Source organism: Lithobates pipiens, unplaced genomic scaffold (assembly GCF_037356315.1).
Source record: "Lithobates pipiens isolate NorthernLeopardFrog02 unplaced genomic scaffold, aLitPip1_a1.2 Scaffold_16, whole genome shotgun sequence".
Taxonomy (NCBI): domain Eukaryota; kingdom Metazoa; phylum Chordata; class Amphibia; order Anura; family Ranidae; genus Lithobates; species Lithobates pipiens.
The window spans coordinates 460,999,570-461,013,969 of NW_027507748.1; the positions used below are offsets into that span (position 1 = coordinate 460,999,570).

The window sequence follows — 14,400 nt, forward strand, 5'->3', positions numbered from 1 at the left end:
ATTCCTTATATGCTTATACATTTTTGGACTAAAAGTTAACATAAAATAACGTAGGAAATAGTAAAAATAAAAATGAGATTTAAAACGAATGTTTAGGTATGCTGTGTGAATGGGAACACAATAAAAATAATGTGGGGCTTTCTCAAATTTAACAGCAAAAGTGGAAATACCCTTAAATATAAGTAGCAAATGGCACATGTCAATTGCCCATATAAGCACAGGGTGTAAGAAAGGTAACATGCATCTTTTTTTGTTTACTGTATGCAATCTTTTATATTGCTTTCATTTACCCTTGCTCCGGGGAAGCCCATAATACCTTCTTCTCCATGCTCTCCTAAAACGTCTTGCCCCTACAAAGGAAAGTGCATTTTAGTAAAAAGAAATAATACTTTTTTCCCTGATTAGCCAGACTGTGTCAGCTTCCTGAAATCTGCTGTATTGATCATCTACCAGATTACTTGATATGTGATTTTCTTTGTATTTACAGTGCATCCTACATTTTAGCAGGGCTCTTGCTCATGTAGAAACTGGTGGAAAGTGTTCTCTATCGACTTTATTTTACAAAGATTTTATTTTTGCAAGTTTTGCAAGGTAAATCCCAGACCATGTAAAAGCAATACACAAGAAGGTACATAAAAATGAATAGAGAAGTATGGGTTAATTTTTTTCCCCCCAGTCATGCTTATCTAAGTGGATGCTGCATGGGTCCGAGGCTGCATCTGTCCCCTGACACCTCTAACACTGAGACCGAACGATCGAACACCGCCAATGGCTCGGTTCTCAGAGCTCCTTGAGCAGGGAGCTGCTGACTGTCAGTCACAGCTCTCTGCTCTGCTTCCTCCTCACTCATTGGAGCTCTGGGCTGTGGAGGCAGCAGAAGCGGCCAGCTCAGCCTTTCAGTGGCTCTCTGAGAGGCTGAGCCGGGTGTTGGTCCTGGGACCTGGTGGATCCAGGCTTTATTGTTCTAGTGACACGGTGCCTGGAACCAACTTCTGTGATGTCGGAAGAGAGAGGACTTCAGCCTGCTCTCTGCTTAAAACAGGTCACAGGAGTGAAAAAACTAACTGCACTTCTATGATCCATAGGAGGAGTAGAGCCAAACGAGCTGTAACGAGCTTTAAGGGCAAAGGTATCAAAATCACAGCATTATACACAGAATACATCAAGCCCAAAATGACCCCATGAATCACTTTGACCCTCTATAGATTTTAAAGGCATATTTAGGCCCACTTTGATCTGAACACCCATTGAAAATATATATAAATGTATGTGAAAAAATATTTTAAGGACAATTAGAAACAGTTTTTTTCATTTTGGGGAGTAGTCTTGAAATTGGTCCTACAAAAACTGAACTGGTGGCATAAATATTTTTTTGCAGACTACAGTTTGGGATAGCTACAGCAGCAAGCTCATGGCAGAGCATTTTTCACATTTCTGCTATGAGTCTATTTATTCAGCAATAAATATGTATTTATTAAGGTAATAAAATAATACATATTATTATTTTTGGGACAAAATGCTTCTTTTGAATATATTGTCTTAAGTACAAATAAAATAGTTTTTTTTTAATGCAAGGTTAACTATGGGTTAATAAGGAGTGAAATAGGAACACTTTATTTTTTTTATTTTTTTTGCTTTAACTATCATATGTATGTCACCATTTGATCTACAGATTAAAACTATATAACAATATTGTTACATTGTATTTCTGAATTATGCTTCTGAGCAGTGTTTACCAACACTCCATTTTGGATGGAATTGGTTGCTTAATGCAGCAAAACATCACTATCAGCATCGGGAATCATCTAGGTAGAGGGGATCCATGGTTCAGTTTCCACCACCAACAGTATGTGATTAGAGTTTATATGTTATTCTCCCTCCCACATCCTAAAATATAGCAGTAGATAACCAGCTCTAATATACATGTATGCTTGTTTAACTGTGGTAGGGAAATTGGAGTACAAGCAGTTGTTGTGCAGAGAAAAACTTAAATGGTTTAACATATATATATATAGATATAGATATAGATATATATATAATACATTTTTGTAAAAAAAAAAAAAAAAGAAGATAATAACAATAATGATCATGAAAACAATGATGAAAAATAAAACATCACAGCTGCCTTTTATCTGAACATAAAAACAAACTGCATCTTCGACCACAGCTGAATAATGCCCTTGCTGAAAATCTACCAGGGATTGCATCTCCCCATCCTGCCTTGTTGCTAGGACATCTCTAGGAGACTCACAGCTGTTACTGTTCACATCCACCATCACAGGAGCAACCACCATCTCTGATCCAAACACCAGTTCTGAGCTCAGAATTTGAGAGCTTCTTTCTGTGATGGTGGGGGTGACCAATAAAAGCTGGGCATATCTTAGCAGAATCTTTAGAAAAAAAGTCAGAACAGGGAGATGCAGTCTTTGGGAGTTTTTTTCAGTCAGGCTTCACGAGGCATGTAAATGGCCTACACCCATAGCAAGCACATTAGCCAGCTTCCATATTAACCGTCAGGTAGGTCAATCACGAGGAGAAAAAAATATATATATATAAAAAATAAATCTTTTTCTGGGTGTGGCAGCATCTTTGGAGTGCCTACACCATCACCATCTTGGACCCTATACAGGGGCCAATGATGAATAAGACAAAACCAGAACTATTTTGGAACTTGTTTCCCAGGTTGCACCAATGTAGGACCATCAACAGGCATTAGTGAGCTTAGGAAGGAATATTTAAATTGCACACATTGATGTTTTGTTGTGCAGGACTTTAAGTGCAGTAATACAGGGTGTGTTGGCAAGATTCATCTGTAGACAACACACACTTACATTGTCCACTTGGCCTACCCTGCAGCTAAGACTGCAGCTTTATAAATGCATTTGTGCACTACCATCTGTCCCCAGCCAGTGTAGACATCACTGTGATTGTACAGTTGAGATTGCCCAATATACCAAACCCTCAGCCTTTATGTGCCTGGATGCCACTCACATTGTGTAATTGTGACTGTACACATTTCCAGCACAACCGTGCATGCATTCACACTGCACTTTCTGTTAAATTATGTATACTACACTCAGTGCCCAAAAGCTGTCTTTGCTTGGCTGTCACTCTCCTTGTAAATTTGAGATTAAACCCTCCACTTAGCCCTCAGTTTCTGGTATTCCAGTCGATGGACTACACCTTGTCTTTCCTTGCCATGGGATCTGGGTGGGACTTCTGCAACCTTCCTTGGCCAGAGAACTCATGTAATAAGGTAATGAGCTATCTCTGGTAAGCACATTTTCTTGGGCTTGGGCTGCAAAGTATGTGGTGGGTTTGGAGGAAGTATGATTACTGGATGTGCTGTAAATGAGAGTCGTAGACTCCAGTGGGTATATAGAAGTGGCCACAGCTGATTTTTAGGATATTAAGGAATATAGAATACATAAAATTAAAACGTATTACTAATAAAAAAGGACATACTGACATTTTGTTATATATAAAATTCCATTCTAAATGCTAATGTGTGACAAATTATTAACATAAAGTAATGAAGTCTACAACCATTGTAATGCAGAAGTAATACAGTCTACAACCATTTTTTAGTTTATAAGAGATATTCTAATATTATGTCATCAATATACTGTTATGTATATAAATGAACCATAAGACAGCTAGGAACAGCTAGGAACAAATACTACCCTCTTCCAAATGATACCAAAGTGTGTCATAAAATCAAATTACTTACTGGTGCTCCATAGTCCCCCCTCTCTCCTTTTTCACCTTTTTCAGCCTAGAAAGCACAGATCACAGACTAAAAACATATCTTTTTATAATAAGAGTATTTTCCATTAATAACATCTTTGGCAAGTTAAAATGTGATATATAACCTTCACAGGGAATTAAAAGACTTTTCAATGATTTTTCAGATTTGTTTGCAAAAGACCTTGATGTAAAATGTGTCATCAATGTTAGTATTTATCAATTAAATTGTCCATATGGCATCCACGTTTTGTGATTTTTTACTACGGTTTCAAGTATTTGACTTATTTGTGCATTCCTGATGGTTTTGCTTTACTGCTTCACAGTGAAAGTCTTTGGGTTTATTTTACTAAAGGAGTAGATATTATTTATTGAGATAACAGGATGTCCACTGCGATTAGTAAAGAATGTGCTCACTTTTAATAAACAACCATGTTCAAGGGCAAAAAAAGACATCTTGTGGTTGTATAGTCAATTTTGGGACTTTTACCTACAGGAAAGCCTATAATAAGGCTTACCTGTAGGTAAAAAAATATCTCCTAAATCTGTACGGTTTAGGAGATATTCCCCTCGCAATGCGCTGCTGACTGCAGCGGCGCATGCGCACAGGGGATTCTTGGCTGAAAGTCCGGCAGACGATGGACCCTGCGGGAATGAAATCTCCCGCGCGCATGCGCGGGAGTGAGGATATTGCGGCTCCGGCCACTCACAGTGCCGGAGCCACGATACCCGGAAGAAACGCAGAGGGAACATGTCAGCTCCCTCGGCGTGGATCAGGCCAGATGTCGGGGCCTCGTTCTAAGGTAAGTATTTCATAATGAGCTAGTATGCGGTGCATACTAGCTCATTATGCCTTTTCCTTTGCAGGTGAGTAAAAAAAAAAAACTTCAGCGGGTATACAACCACTTTAAGCACATGGCTGTATGATTGAAGTGAACACAGTGTCACCTTTTACTCCTGTGTCCAGAAATGGGTTTTCTTGCAGCCTGTAAGAGAACTATTAGACCCCTTTCACACTGGGACGTTTTTCAGACGTTTTTCATGCGCTTTAGCGTTAAAAAAAGTGCCTGAAAGAAGCCGCAACTGCAATCCCAATGTAAAAGCCCGAGTGCTTTCACACCGAGATCCCTTTCACACTGGGGCGTTTTTCAGGCGCTTTAGCGTTAAAAAAAGCGCCTGAAAGAAGCTGCAACTGCAATCCCAATGTAAAAGCCCGAGTGCTTTCACACTGAGGCGCTGCACTGGCAGGGCGCCAAAAAAAAGTCCTGCAAGCAGCTTCTTTGCAGCGCTTTTGGAGCGGTGAATACAATGCTCCTAAAGCGCCCCTTCCCATTGAAATCAATGGGAAGCGCCTGTAAAACGCCTGAAAAACGCTATTGGCAGCAGCATTTTTAACCCTTTATTTGGCCACTAGCAGGGGTTAAAAGCACCCCAATAACGCTTGAAAAACGCTGCTAGTTTAAGTGGCGCTTTACGAGCGTTTTTCGGGCGCTGACATTGTGAAAGGGCTCTTAAAGCACTTGGGCTTTCACATTGGGACTGCAGATGAGGCTTCTTTCAAGCGCTTTACAGGCACTTTTTTTTACGCTAAAGCGCTTGAAAAACGTCTGAAAAACGCCCCAGTGTGAAAGGGGTCTTAGAATATGCCCGGCGTGCACTTGTAAGCATCCGCGTGCTTACGGGTGACTACAGATGCCTATAGGCACCAATGCGCATGCTCGATGGACTGCGTGCACACGTGGGAGCTTGTCCCTAGTCCCAATCGGCGCCAGATGGAATATTTAAAGCGTGCGAGTCCTGATCAATACTGATTGGTCTTCAGCTGTGTCCTGATACCCTGAATCGTGCTGATATCCTACTTGATACCCGTTTCTGAATTTGGCTTTCCTTGACCCTGCTTTTGAACTCTGCTACATTCTTGACTACTGGTTCTTTGTTCCCGGCTTCCTTCTGACCTTGCTTCTGCCTAATGCCTTGGTAACTTGCTGTCTGCCTGCTACTGAACCTGGCTATCCGAGTGACCTCGCTCCTGTTCCCTGCTTGGCTCAACACTGTCATCCGAGTGTCTGCGACTACAGTCCTGCGACCTATTGCTACTTCCTGCTGCAAACCTGCCAGAAACTCTACATCGCCGATACCAGAGTGCCTCTTTAACCCTAGCTAACCTATGATGCATGGCCACCCTTTTTAATCAAGTTTCCGGGTCTACACCTGCAGGTACTCGTGTTCCTCCTGTCCCTCAGCTCCCTCTGTTCCACTCTCAGCGGGAGCTGGGTTGGAGAGACAAGAGAGGCCGACCTCATCATCTCAGTCTCCTTTCAGGTATGTGACACAGCCCTATGAAGGATTCTATAAAATTCTGGCAATTTTCACTCACTAGACTAAAATCAACTGTTTTCTGATGTTTATGGGTTACTGCCTCTGTCTTTAATCTACCCTGTCCTATTTATATTCCGAGGCAGAGCACTGCAACAAGATACAAGGTAGTTATACTGCATCAGCAAAGCCTTTGCCAGGCAAAGATTTGCCATCAGCACAGAAATGGTGGAAACCAGTGGGAGCCAGATACACCCATCTACTGTCCGCAGAAGTGGTTTTCATGGAAAAATTGCACCCAAAAAGCCATACCTCTGACATGGAAACAATGCTGACTCAACTATACATCAAAACATAGGAACTGGGGTGCAGAAAATTTGCAGGAGATGCCCTGGATTGATGAGTCAAAACTTAAAATATTTGGCTGTAGCAGGAGGCAGTTTGTTTGAGCTTCAATACAGGGGAAAATTTCTGCCCTGAACAGCGAACTCCATTGATGTCTATGGGAGCCGAACATGAGAAATCAAAAGTGCCCATTTTAAAAGCTTATATGCAAGTCATTGGCCATAAAAAGGGTGTGGGGGCCCAGGTACTGCCCTGGGGGACATGTATAAATGTTTTTTTTTTTTAAACAATACATTTTTTTAGGAGCAGTGATTTTAATGATGCTTAGAGTGAAATATTAAAAAGGAAAAATTCCTTTAAATATACTACCTGGGGGTCCCCTTAGTCTGCCTGCAAAGTGGCACATCTGCAGCATGTATAGAACATGCTACAGCAAAAATTACATTTCTAAAGAAAAAAATGAGTCAAATCACATTTAAATTGACACCCAGTTGCAATTGTCTGCACCCGGCTATTTAAAAACAAAACAAAAAAACGGCAAAATGAAAAGATACAGAATGTTTTTTTTCCCCAGTGTTGATGGGGACAAGGGTCTCTTCCCCACAACCCTGACCTATTATTGTGGGGGTCTCAAAGTGTCAAAAAGTAATACAAACCATATACCCCCCCAGTCCATATCAGGCCCTTCAGGTCTGGTATGGATTTTAAGGGAGCCCCACACCAAAATGAAAAAAAAAAAAAACAGCATGGGTTTCCCACCAAAATCCATACCAGACCCTTATCCAAGCATGTAACCTGGCAGGTCTGGAAAGCTCCCCTCTCCTGAACCATACCAGGCCACATGCCCTCAACATGGGAGGGTGCTTTGGGGTGGGGGGCTCTGTTCCAATGTTGATGGGAACAAGGGTCTCTTCCCCACAACCCTGGGCTGTGATTGTAGGGGTCTCTAGGTGGGGGGGCTTATTGGAATCTGCAGGCCCCATTAACAAGGAGGCCCCCAGATCCCAGCCCCCCATATGAATGAGTATGGGGTACATAGTATCCCTACCCATGCACCAAAAAAGTGGCGTATTTATGATCATAGCATTTGATTGATGTTAACTCCTTTGCGTCAACAGTACACATATATGCTTCCCCACTGGACTGGCCTTTTTTTCTGTGGGGCCACATATATGAAAATCCGTCTTTGTGCTGGGACCACTGCACAGTGTGCTCCTAGCACAGAGACCGGGGTCTCAGCCTAATCAGGAGCCCCGGGTCCCATACTAACAATCGGGACCTGGAACGCCTCTGGTTGGCTATCACAGTGATCGGTCACTGTGAATCCCAGCCCTGTTTTCCTATCTCTGTGAATGGAGAGGAAATATAGGTTGTATCTCTCTCTCTCCTCAAGGTTTGATCTAGATCAGTGCCAGGGTTAGTGTTTGGGTCGTAAGGGACAAAAGTCAAGGTCAGAGTCAAAGGTCAGGGTTAAAGGTCATGGTCAGTACATTTTGGGTAGGATTTTTTTCCATTACCATTTACCACCAAATGAAAGCCCAATTCGTCCTGAAAAAAACAAGGTATAATCCACCTGGATGCTCAAAATAGATGTGATGATATGTATGGATTTACTAACTAACACATGTTAAAGTCGTAAAATGTTGCTTATGCATTAACATTTGTTTTACCCTTAGGCACAAAGGAGTTAGGTATTGTGGCATCCTGTATTATTTAACTCTTTATATGATATGCAGCAACTTATTATTCCCATTTCACATATATTCCTTCAGATGTTGTTTTATATAGGAGATATTGGGGTTGGAGAATTTTGACCTTTAATGGTTTGATATGGTCCAGAAACATTTAGACAAAACAAAGGTGAATAAAGCACCTGGACTAGATGGCTTGCACACATGAGTTGAGATTTGTTATTTCAAAGCCTTTGTTACAAATTTTTAGAGATTCTTTGATGACTTACTTTTTTGCCAAAGGGTTTGACACAGTTCTCCACACACAGCTAATGTGTAAGTTAAAGTCTATAGGCTTGGAGAATTCAGTTTGTAGATGGATACAAAACTGGCTAAAATGCTATATTCAGAGAGTAGTGATTTAGTGATTAATGATTTATTCTCTGAATGGTCTAAGGTTAATAATGATGTACCCCTAGTTTCAGTTTGATGCCTTTACATTTTACCCTGTTTATAAAGGATATAGAGTTTGGCATTAAAAATAACATTTCAGTGTTTGCAGGTGACACCAAACTATGTACAAAATACACAAAATATAACTGGATATTACCATTTATAGGTAACACCATAAACATATGAAGTCTACACGTGTATAGCTAGTCTGATATTAAATTCACCACTAACGATGAGAACTATTGTGCTTACAACTTGGAGAAATACAATAGCAGAATAATCAAGTTATTTTGTTCATGAATAGGTCATGTCATATCAGTGAAGTTTCTTACCAAGTAATCTATTATGGAAGTATCAGAAGGCTTAACCTGCTCTAAGTGGCATGGTGCACCCGTGGGTCCTGTTGTTCCAGGTTCACCCTGTGGCGTATGGGACAGAAAAACAGAGGTTATATACAACTTTAATTTCTTTCTTTTTCTGGTATCTTCACATTGTCACTGGACAAATGTTCCATCTCCATGTCCTAGTCTTATTCCTGCTATGTTTTTTTTTTTTCAATCGGGAAAGAAAATAAGAAGACAGTGAGCATGATCAATGACATTCATGAGCACAAGACCAGAGAGCATTGGTTCAACTAGGACAACTGAGACCATCCTGGGACAGTGTAACTTTCATCTGACCATTCATTTGTGTAGGTCACCAGGCACCTTTGTTTAGCCTCAGACCCTGTATGAAAATTGTTCTAGAATATAATGAATGTGTATATATTGTGGTATTCAGGTACAAACTTCCACTAGAAAAAGCTGATATATGCTTTTAATCAGTTGTCTCACTAGTGGATACTGTAGGCACAATTTAAGGCAGGCTTTGATGGTTACCTTGCAACCTTCTATTTAAAATAGTAAAGAGAAAGCAAAAATGAAATAATAAATCAGAAAAATAAGGAATTCCAATTAAATTGAAAGAAATATAGTGACAAAATACCTTACCTTACACCCTGGGTTCTGGTACCTTTCCCCAAGAGGTGGTGACATAACTGCACCTCACCATAGGATCCTGGAATATCCGAGGGTCCCAAATCCTAGAAAATCCTGCTCCTACATAGCTATGAGATTTGGAATCCTCTGCATTCACAGGATGCCACGGTAAAGCCTTATGCCATCAATGGTGCCTAAATGTGTCAAGAAGTTAAGGTATAAGGTAGGTATTTTTTTTCTTTCTTGTCCTTTTACTGAGGCTTTTTGTGTGTGTGTGTGTGTGTGTGTGTGTGGCATAATAATGTATGGTCCTCTTTAACTAATGTAAGCTTCAGCTCTTTAAGGACACTAATAGCCTTTATTTGTTATCTGTCATAATAATGGCTAGTGAATATTTACTGTACAGCCACGTTTTAACTCATTACATAGTGTTGACTGTATATAAAGTTATTGTCATATATATCGGTTGACATAAAAGTAACATCATGCTACACCTTGAATTACTCCAATGAAAACTCAAATTAACTTTCTCAAGCATGAAAATGCACAGAAATATTAGATGTAGTGACATTAACAGTGTGTTGAAATGGGCATACTTCATTTTTGCTTTCATTCCTTTTTTATTAGAAAGGAAATAGCAGTTCCTTTCTAATAAAGGATTAAGAAAGGCCTCCATTTCCTGTCCATTTATCACTATGAAACCCATCATTACATCTTCATCCTTTAGCAATGTAAAACTTCTTTCAAGATTGCTGCTTGCCCTCAGCAGCTTTTAACTCTTCATTCTATTGAAAAGTTAATAAAATGGCCATGAGCATTTTCATGTTATCTTTAATCCTTTTCTTTGAAGCCTTCAAACAGTAGAATAAGCGAAAAAGTGTAACTTAATAAATCTATTAATTTGAAATGTAAGGACCATGCCCTAAGCAGTAGCATGACTAGCTCAATGCAGCCAGGCTGTAGTCAGCCTTGGCTTGAATTGTTACAGTTTTGCTTTATTGAATTTTCTCTAAGTTCAGGGTATTGTTTGCTTATGCCTGTTGCTGGGAACTGTTTCTCAGCAGATATTGTAATAAGAAACAATGTTGCTAAGTTAGGAATGTCTCCCTGGCCAACCATTGGGAGGTTTATTGACACTGGTACATAAAGGGGAAGGATATAAATATTTGCAATGGCTTTCAAGGAGGGTTTTGGGTTCCTTCCTCCTGGGCTGTTGCCATAAGAAAGGGTGTTGGAGGTCTCTGCCTCTCAGGCCACTGCCTGGGAAGGGTAAAGCAAAGATTGGGCCTGAGTGACTTTCACTGCCCTGCTGGAGGGTACATACAGGAGGAATGAAGCTGAATCCTTGTTACAGTACAAGTGGAAAGAGCTTCAATGCTGAAGAGTTTACTGGACAGATGAGTAAAAGCTGCTGTCGGTTGACATTGCCTGAAGAGTACAGATTACCAGTCTCAGTTTAAAAGTTCTTATTTCTGTAATGATTGTTGGTAGTGGACTAGAGACACCAGGAGCCATTGTTGGATTATTTTTGGGTATCCTGTGACCTAACCCTCTCCTCGAGTTTATCGTGCCCTAATAAACTCTTTCTCTGTTCTAAAGTGACTGGTGCCCAATTTTTTCAGCAAAAGAAGTCAGGGATTCTGCCCTCAGGTTTAAAGAATTGAATGTAGTACTGTACTAAAAGCTCTGTTTTTTTTTGTAAATAACAATCAATCTGTATAATCCTTATAAAACAATTTAGCACAACACAATACGTTTTCATTTTAAAAAAAAGTGTTAGGACCTACTACTCCTATATTTTATCACAGCCAAAGTGTGGGTTCCTGAACTTCGCTGAACTTCCAGTTGGGGGGCGCACATTCATTACTTTTTTCCCAGCCTCTTGATCTCCCTCCTTGGGACTACATGTCCCATACATCACAATGCCCGCCCAGTAGTGCTTAAAAGCTGCTTCATTAAATGCTCTCAGGCTGCCTGTGTCTGTCTGTGAATGCAGCACCAATATTTTTACAGTTTCTCCAGGGAGCGTGCACAAGTTCCAATAGAACCTTTTAGGTAAAAGAGCAAATTTCACACAGGAAAGCAATGCAACAGGGTCACATGGTTCAAGAAGAAAGGATAAATTCAACATATTGAAAAACAGCATAAAAGGTAAGGGTTCACATCAGTGAAAAAATAAAAAATAAATAGCTTTTAAAATTATTTTGGTTGAAAATACAGTTTGCAAAGAAAGCCCAATTATGTGCAAGAATGTAGAAAGCAAGATGTATATAATTGAAATAAGCACAGCCTAATTTTTTTAATTTATTTTTTACTTAATGATGAAAATGCTCTGCACCTTTAGAAAACCGAACCCTATGATGTTGATTTACTAAAAGAATAAAAGAGTGCAACATCTTGTGCAACTGTGCATGGTAGCCAATCAGCTTCTAACTTCAGCTTGTTCAAGTAAGCTTTGCCAAAAATCTTGGAAGCTGATTGCTTTCTATGCTTAGCTGCACCAAATTTTGTATGCTCCAGTTTTAGTAAATCAACACCAATGCGTATGTCTTAGTGAAACACAATAAATTTCCATTTGTTCTCAACACAGACTGGCACAAAATGTATCATGTGCATAAATACAGTGAATAACTTGCACATTCGCTATTACAATTAATTTGATCACCTGTGTTTGGCATGGAACACCTGGGGGCCCTGGCTTGCCTGGGTCACCCTGTAATTACACAAAAATATTAAGAATAAGGCTTTACAATACATACAGCGGAATTCAATAAAGCAGTAAATTCATTTTTTTGGCTGTATGGCTCCTTTAACCACTTTCAGACCGGACCATTTTGCTGGTAAATGACCAGAGGTCTTTTTACACTTTGGCACTGCGCTGCTTTAACTGGTAATTGCGCGGTCATGCAATGTTGTACCCAAACAAAATTTGCGTCCTTTTCTTCCCACAAATAGAGCTTTCTTTTGATGGTATTTGATTGCCTCTGCGATTTTTATTTTTTGCGATATAAACGTAAAAAGACCGCAAATTTTGAAAAAAAATGATATTTTCTACTTTTTGTTATTAGAAAAATCCAATAAACTCAATTTTAGTCATACATTTAGGCCAAAATGTATTCAGCCACATGTCTTTGGTAAAAAAAAAGTCAATAATTGTATATTTATTGGTTTGCGCAAAAGTTGTCACATCTACAAACTAAGGTACGTTTTCTGGAATTTACGCAGCTTTTAGTTTACGACTGCCTATCTCATTTCTTGAGGTGCTAAAATGGCAGGGCAGTACAAAACCCCCCCAAATGACCCCATTTTGGAAAGTAGACCCCCTAAGGAAATTGATAAGAGGCATGTTGAGCCCATTGAATATTTTATTTTTTTGCCTCAAGTGATTGAATAATGACAAAAAAAAATTTTTTTTTTTTTTTTTACACAAAGTTGTCACTAAATGATATATTGCTCACACATGCTATGGGCGTATGTGAAATGACACCCCAAAATAAATTCTGCTGCTTCTCCTGAGTACGGGGATACCACATATGTGGGACTTTTTGGGAGCCTAGCCGCGTACGGGGCCCCGAAAACCAAGCACCGCCTTCAGGCTTTCTAAGGGCGTAAATTTTTGAGTTCACTTCTCACTACCTATTACAGTTTTGAAGGCCATAAAATGCCAAGATGGCACAAAACCCCCACAAATGACCCCATTTTAGAAAGTAGACACCCCAAGCTATTTGCTGAGAGGCATGTTGAGTTCATGGAATATTTTATATTTTGCCACAAGTTGCGGGAAAATTACAAACTTTTTTTTTTTTTTTTTTTTTTTCACAAAGTTGTCACTAAATGATATATTGCTCACACATGCCATGGGCATATGTGAAATGACACCCCAAAATAAATTCTGCTGCTTCTCCTGAGTACGGGGATACCACATATGTGGGACTTTTTGGGAGCCTAGCCGCGTACGGGGCCCCGAAAACCAAGCACCGCCTTCAGGCTTTCTAAGGGCGTAAATATTTGACTTCACTCCTCACTACCTATTACAGTTTTGAAGGCCATAAAATGCCAAGATGGCACAAAACCCCCACAAATGACCCCATTTTAGAAAGTAGACACCCCAAGCTATTTGCTGAGAGGCATGTTGAGTCCATGGAATATTTTATATTTTGCCACAAGTTGCGGGAAAATTACAAACTTTTTTTTTTTTTTTTTTTTTTCACAAAGTTGTCACTAAATGATATATTGCTCACGCATGCCATGGGCATATGTGAAATGACACCCCAAAATAAATTCTGCTGCTTCTCCTGAGTACGGGGATACCACATATGTGGGACTTTTTGGGAGCCTAGCCGCGTACGGGGCCCCGAAAACCAAGCACCGCCTTCAGGCTTTCTAAGGGCGTTACAGTTTTGAAGGCCATAAAATGCCAAGATGGCACAAACCCCCCCCAAATGACCCCATTTTGGAAAGTAGACACCCCTAAATTTAGGGGTACACTAGTGAGACTAGGTAATAAATGGCGGGTGCCCTGAAACTATAAAAAAATAACTAACCAACCAGCGTCACCTGTAACAGTTATATGGTGATCACTGGTGAAAGGGTTAACTAGGGGGCAATCAGGGGGCTTTATGCGGTAGTATATGGGGGTCCCTGGCGCTATAAAAAGCTGCGGCGAACCTAAATACCTACCTGCCTAACTAGCGTCACCTGTGACACTAATACAGCGATCAGAAAAACGATCGCTTATTAGGCTGGGTTCACACTGGAGCGATGCGGGAACGCCACGAATGCGCGGCGGGTTCCCGCATCGCATGCCTCCCGGCGGCAGTTCACACTGCCCTATGCGAACTGCTGGGAGTGTCAGTGAAATGTTACTGACACCCCCAGATCAGTTCGCATATCGC

The 14,400-nt window shown here is 40.3% G+C and overlaps 1 protein-coding gene across 1 annotated transcript in view; it reads right to left on the bottom strand.

Annotated features, from left to right (window-relative positions):
* Nucleotides 1–14,400, bottom strand: part of COL4A2 (collagen type IV alpha 2 chain) — a 269,480-nt gene that overhangs the window by 85,963 nt on the left and 169,117 nt on the right. Inside the window, exons 13-16 of the mRNA XM_077482894.1 lie at nt 12,171–12,218; nt 8,861–8,947; nt 3,731–3,775; nt 291–350 (exon numbers count right to left, since the gene is read on the bottom strand). Of these exons, the coding sequence (XP_077339020.1) occupies nt 291–350; nt 3,731–3,775; nt 8,861–8,947; nt 12,171–12,218 (240 nt within the window). The remainder of the gene's footprint in view (nt 1–290; nt 351–3,730; nt 3,776–8,860; nt 8,948–12,170; nt 12,219–14,400) is intronic.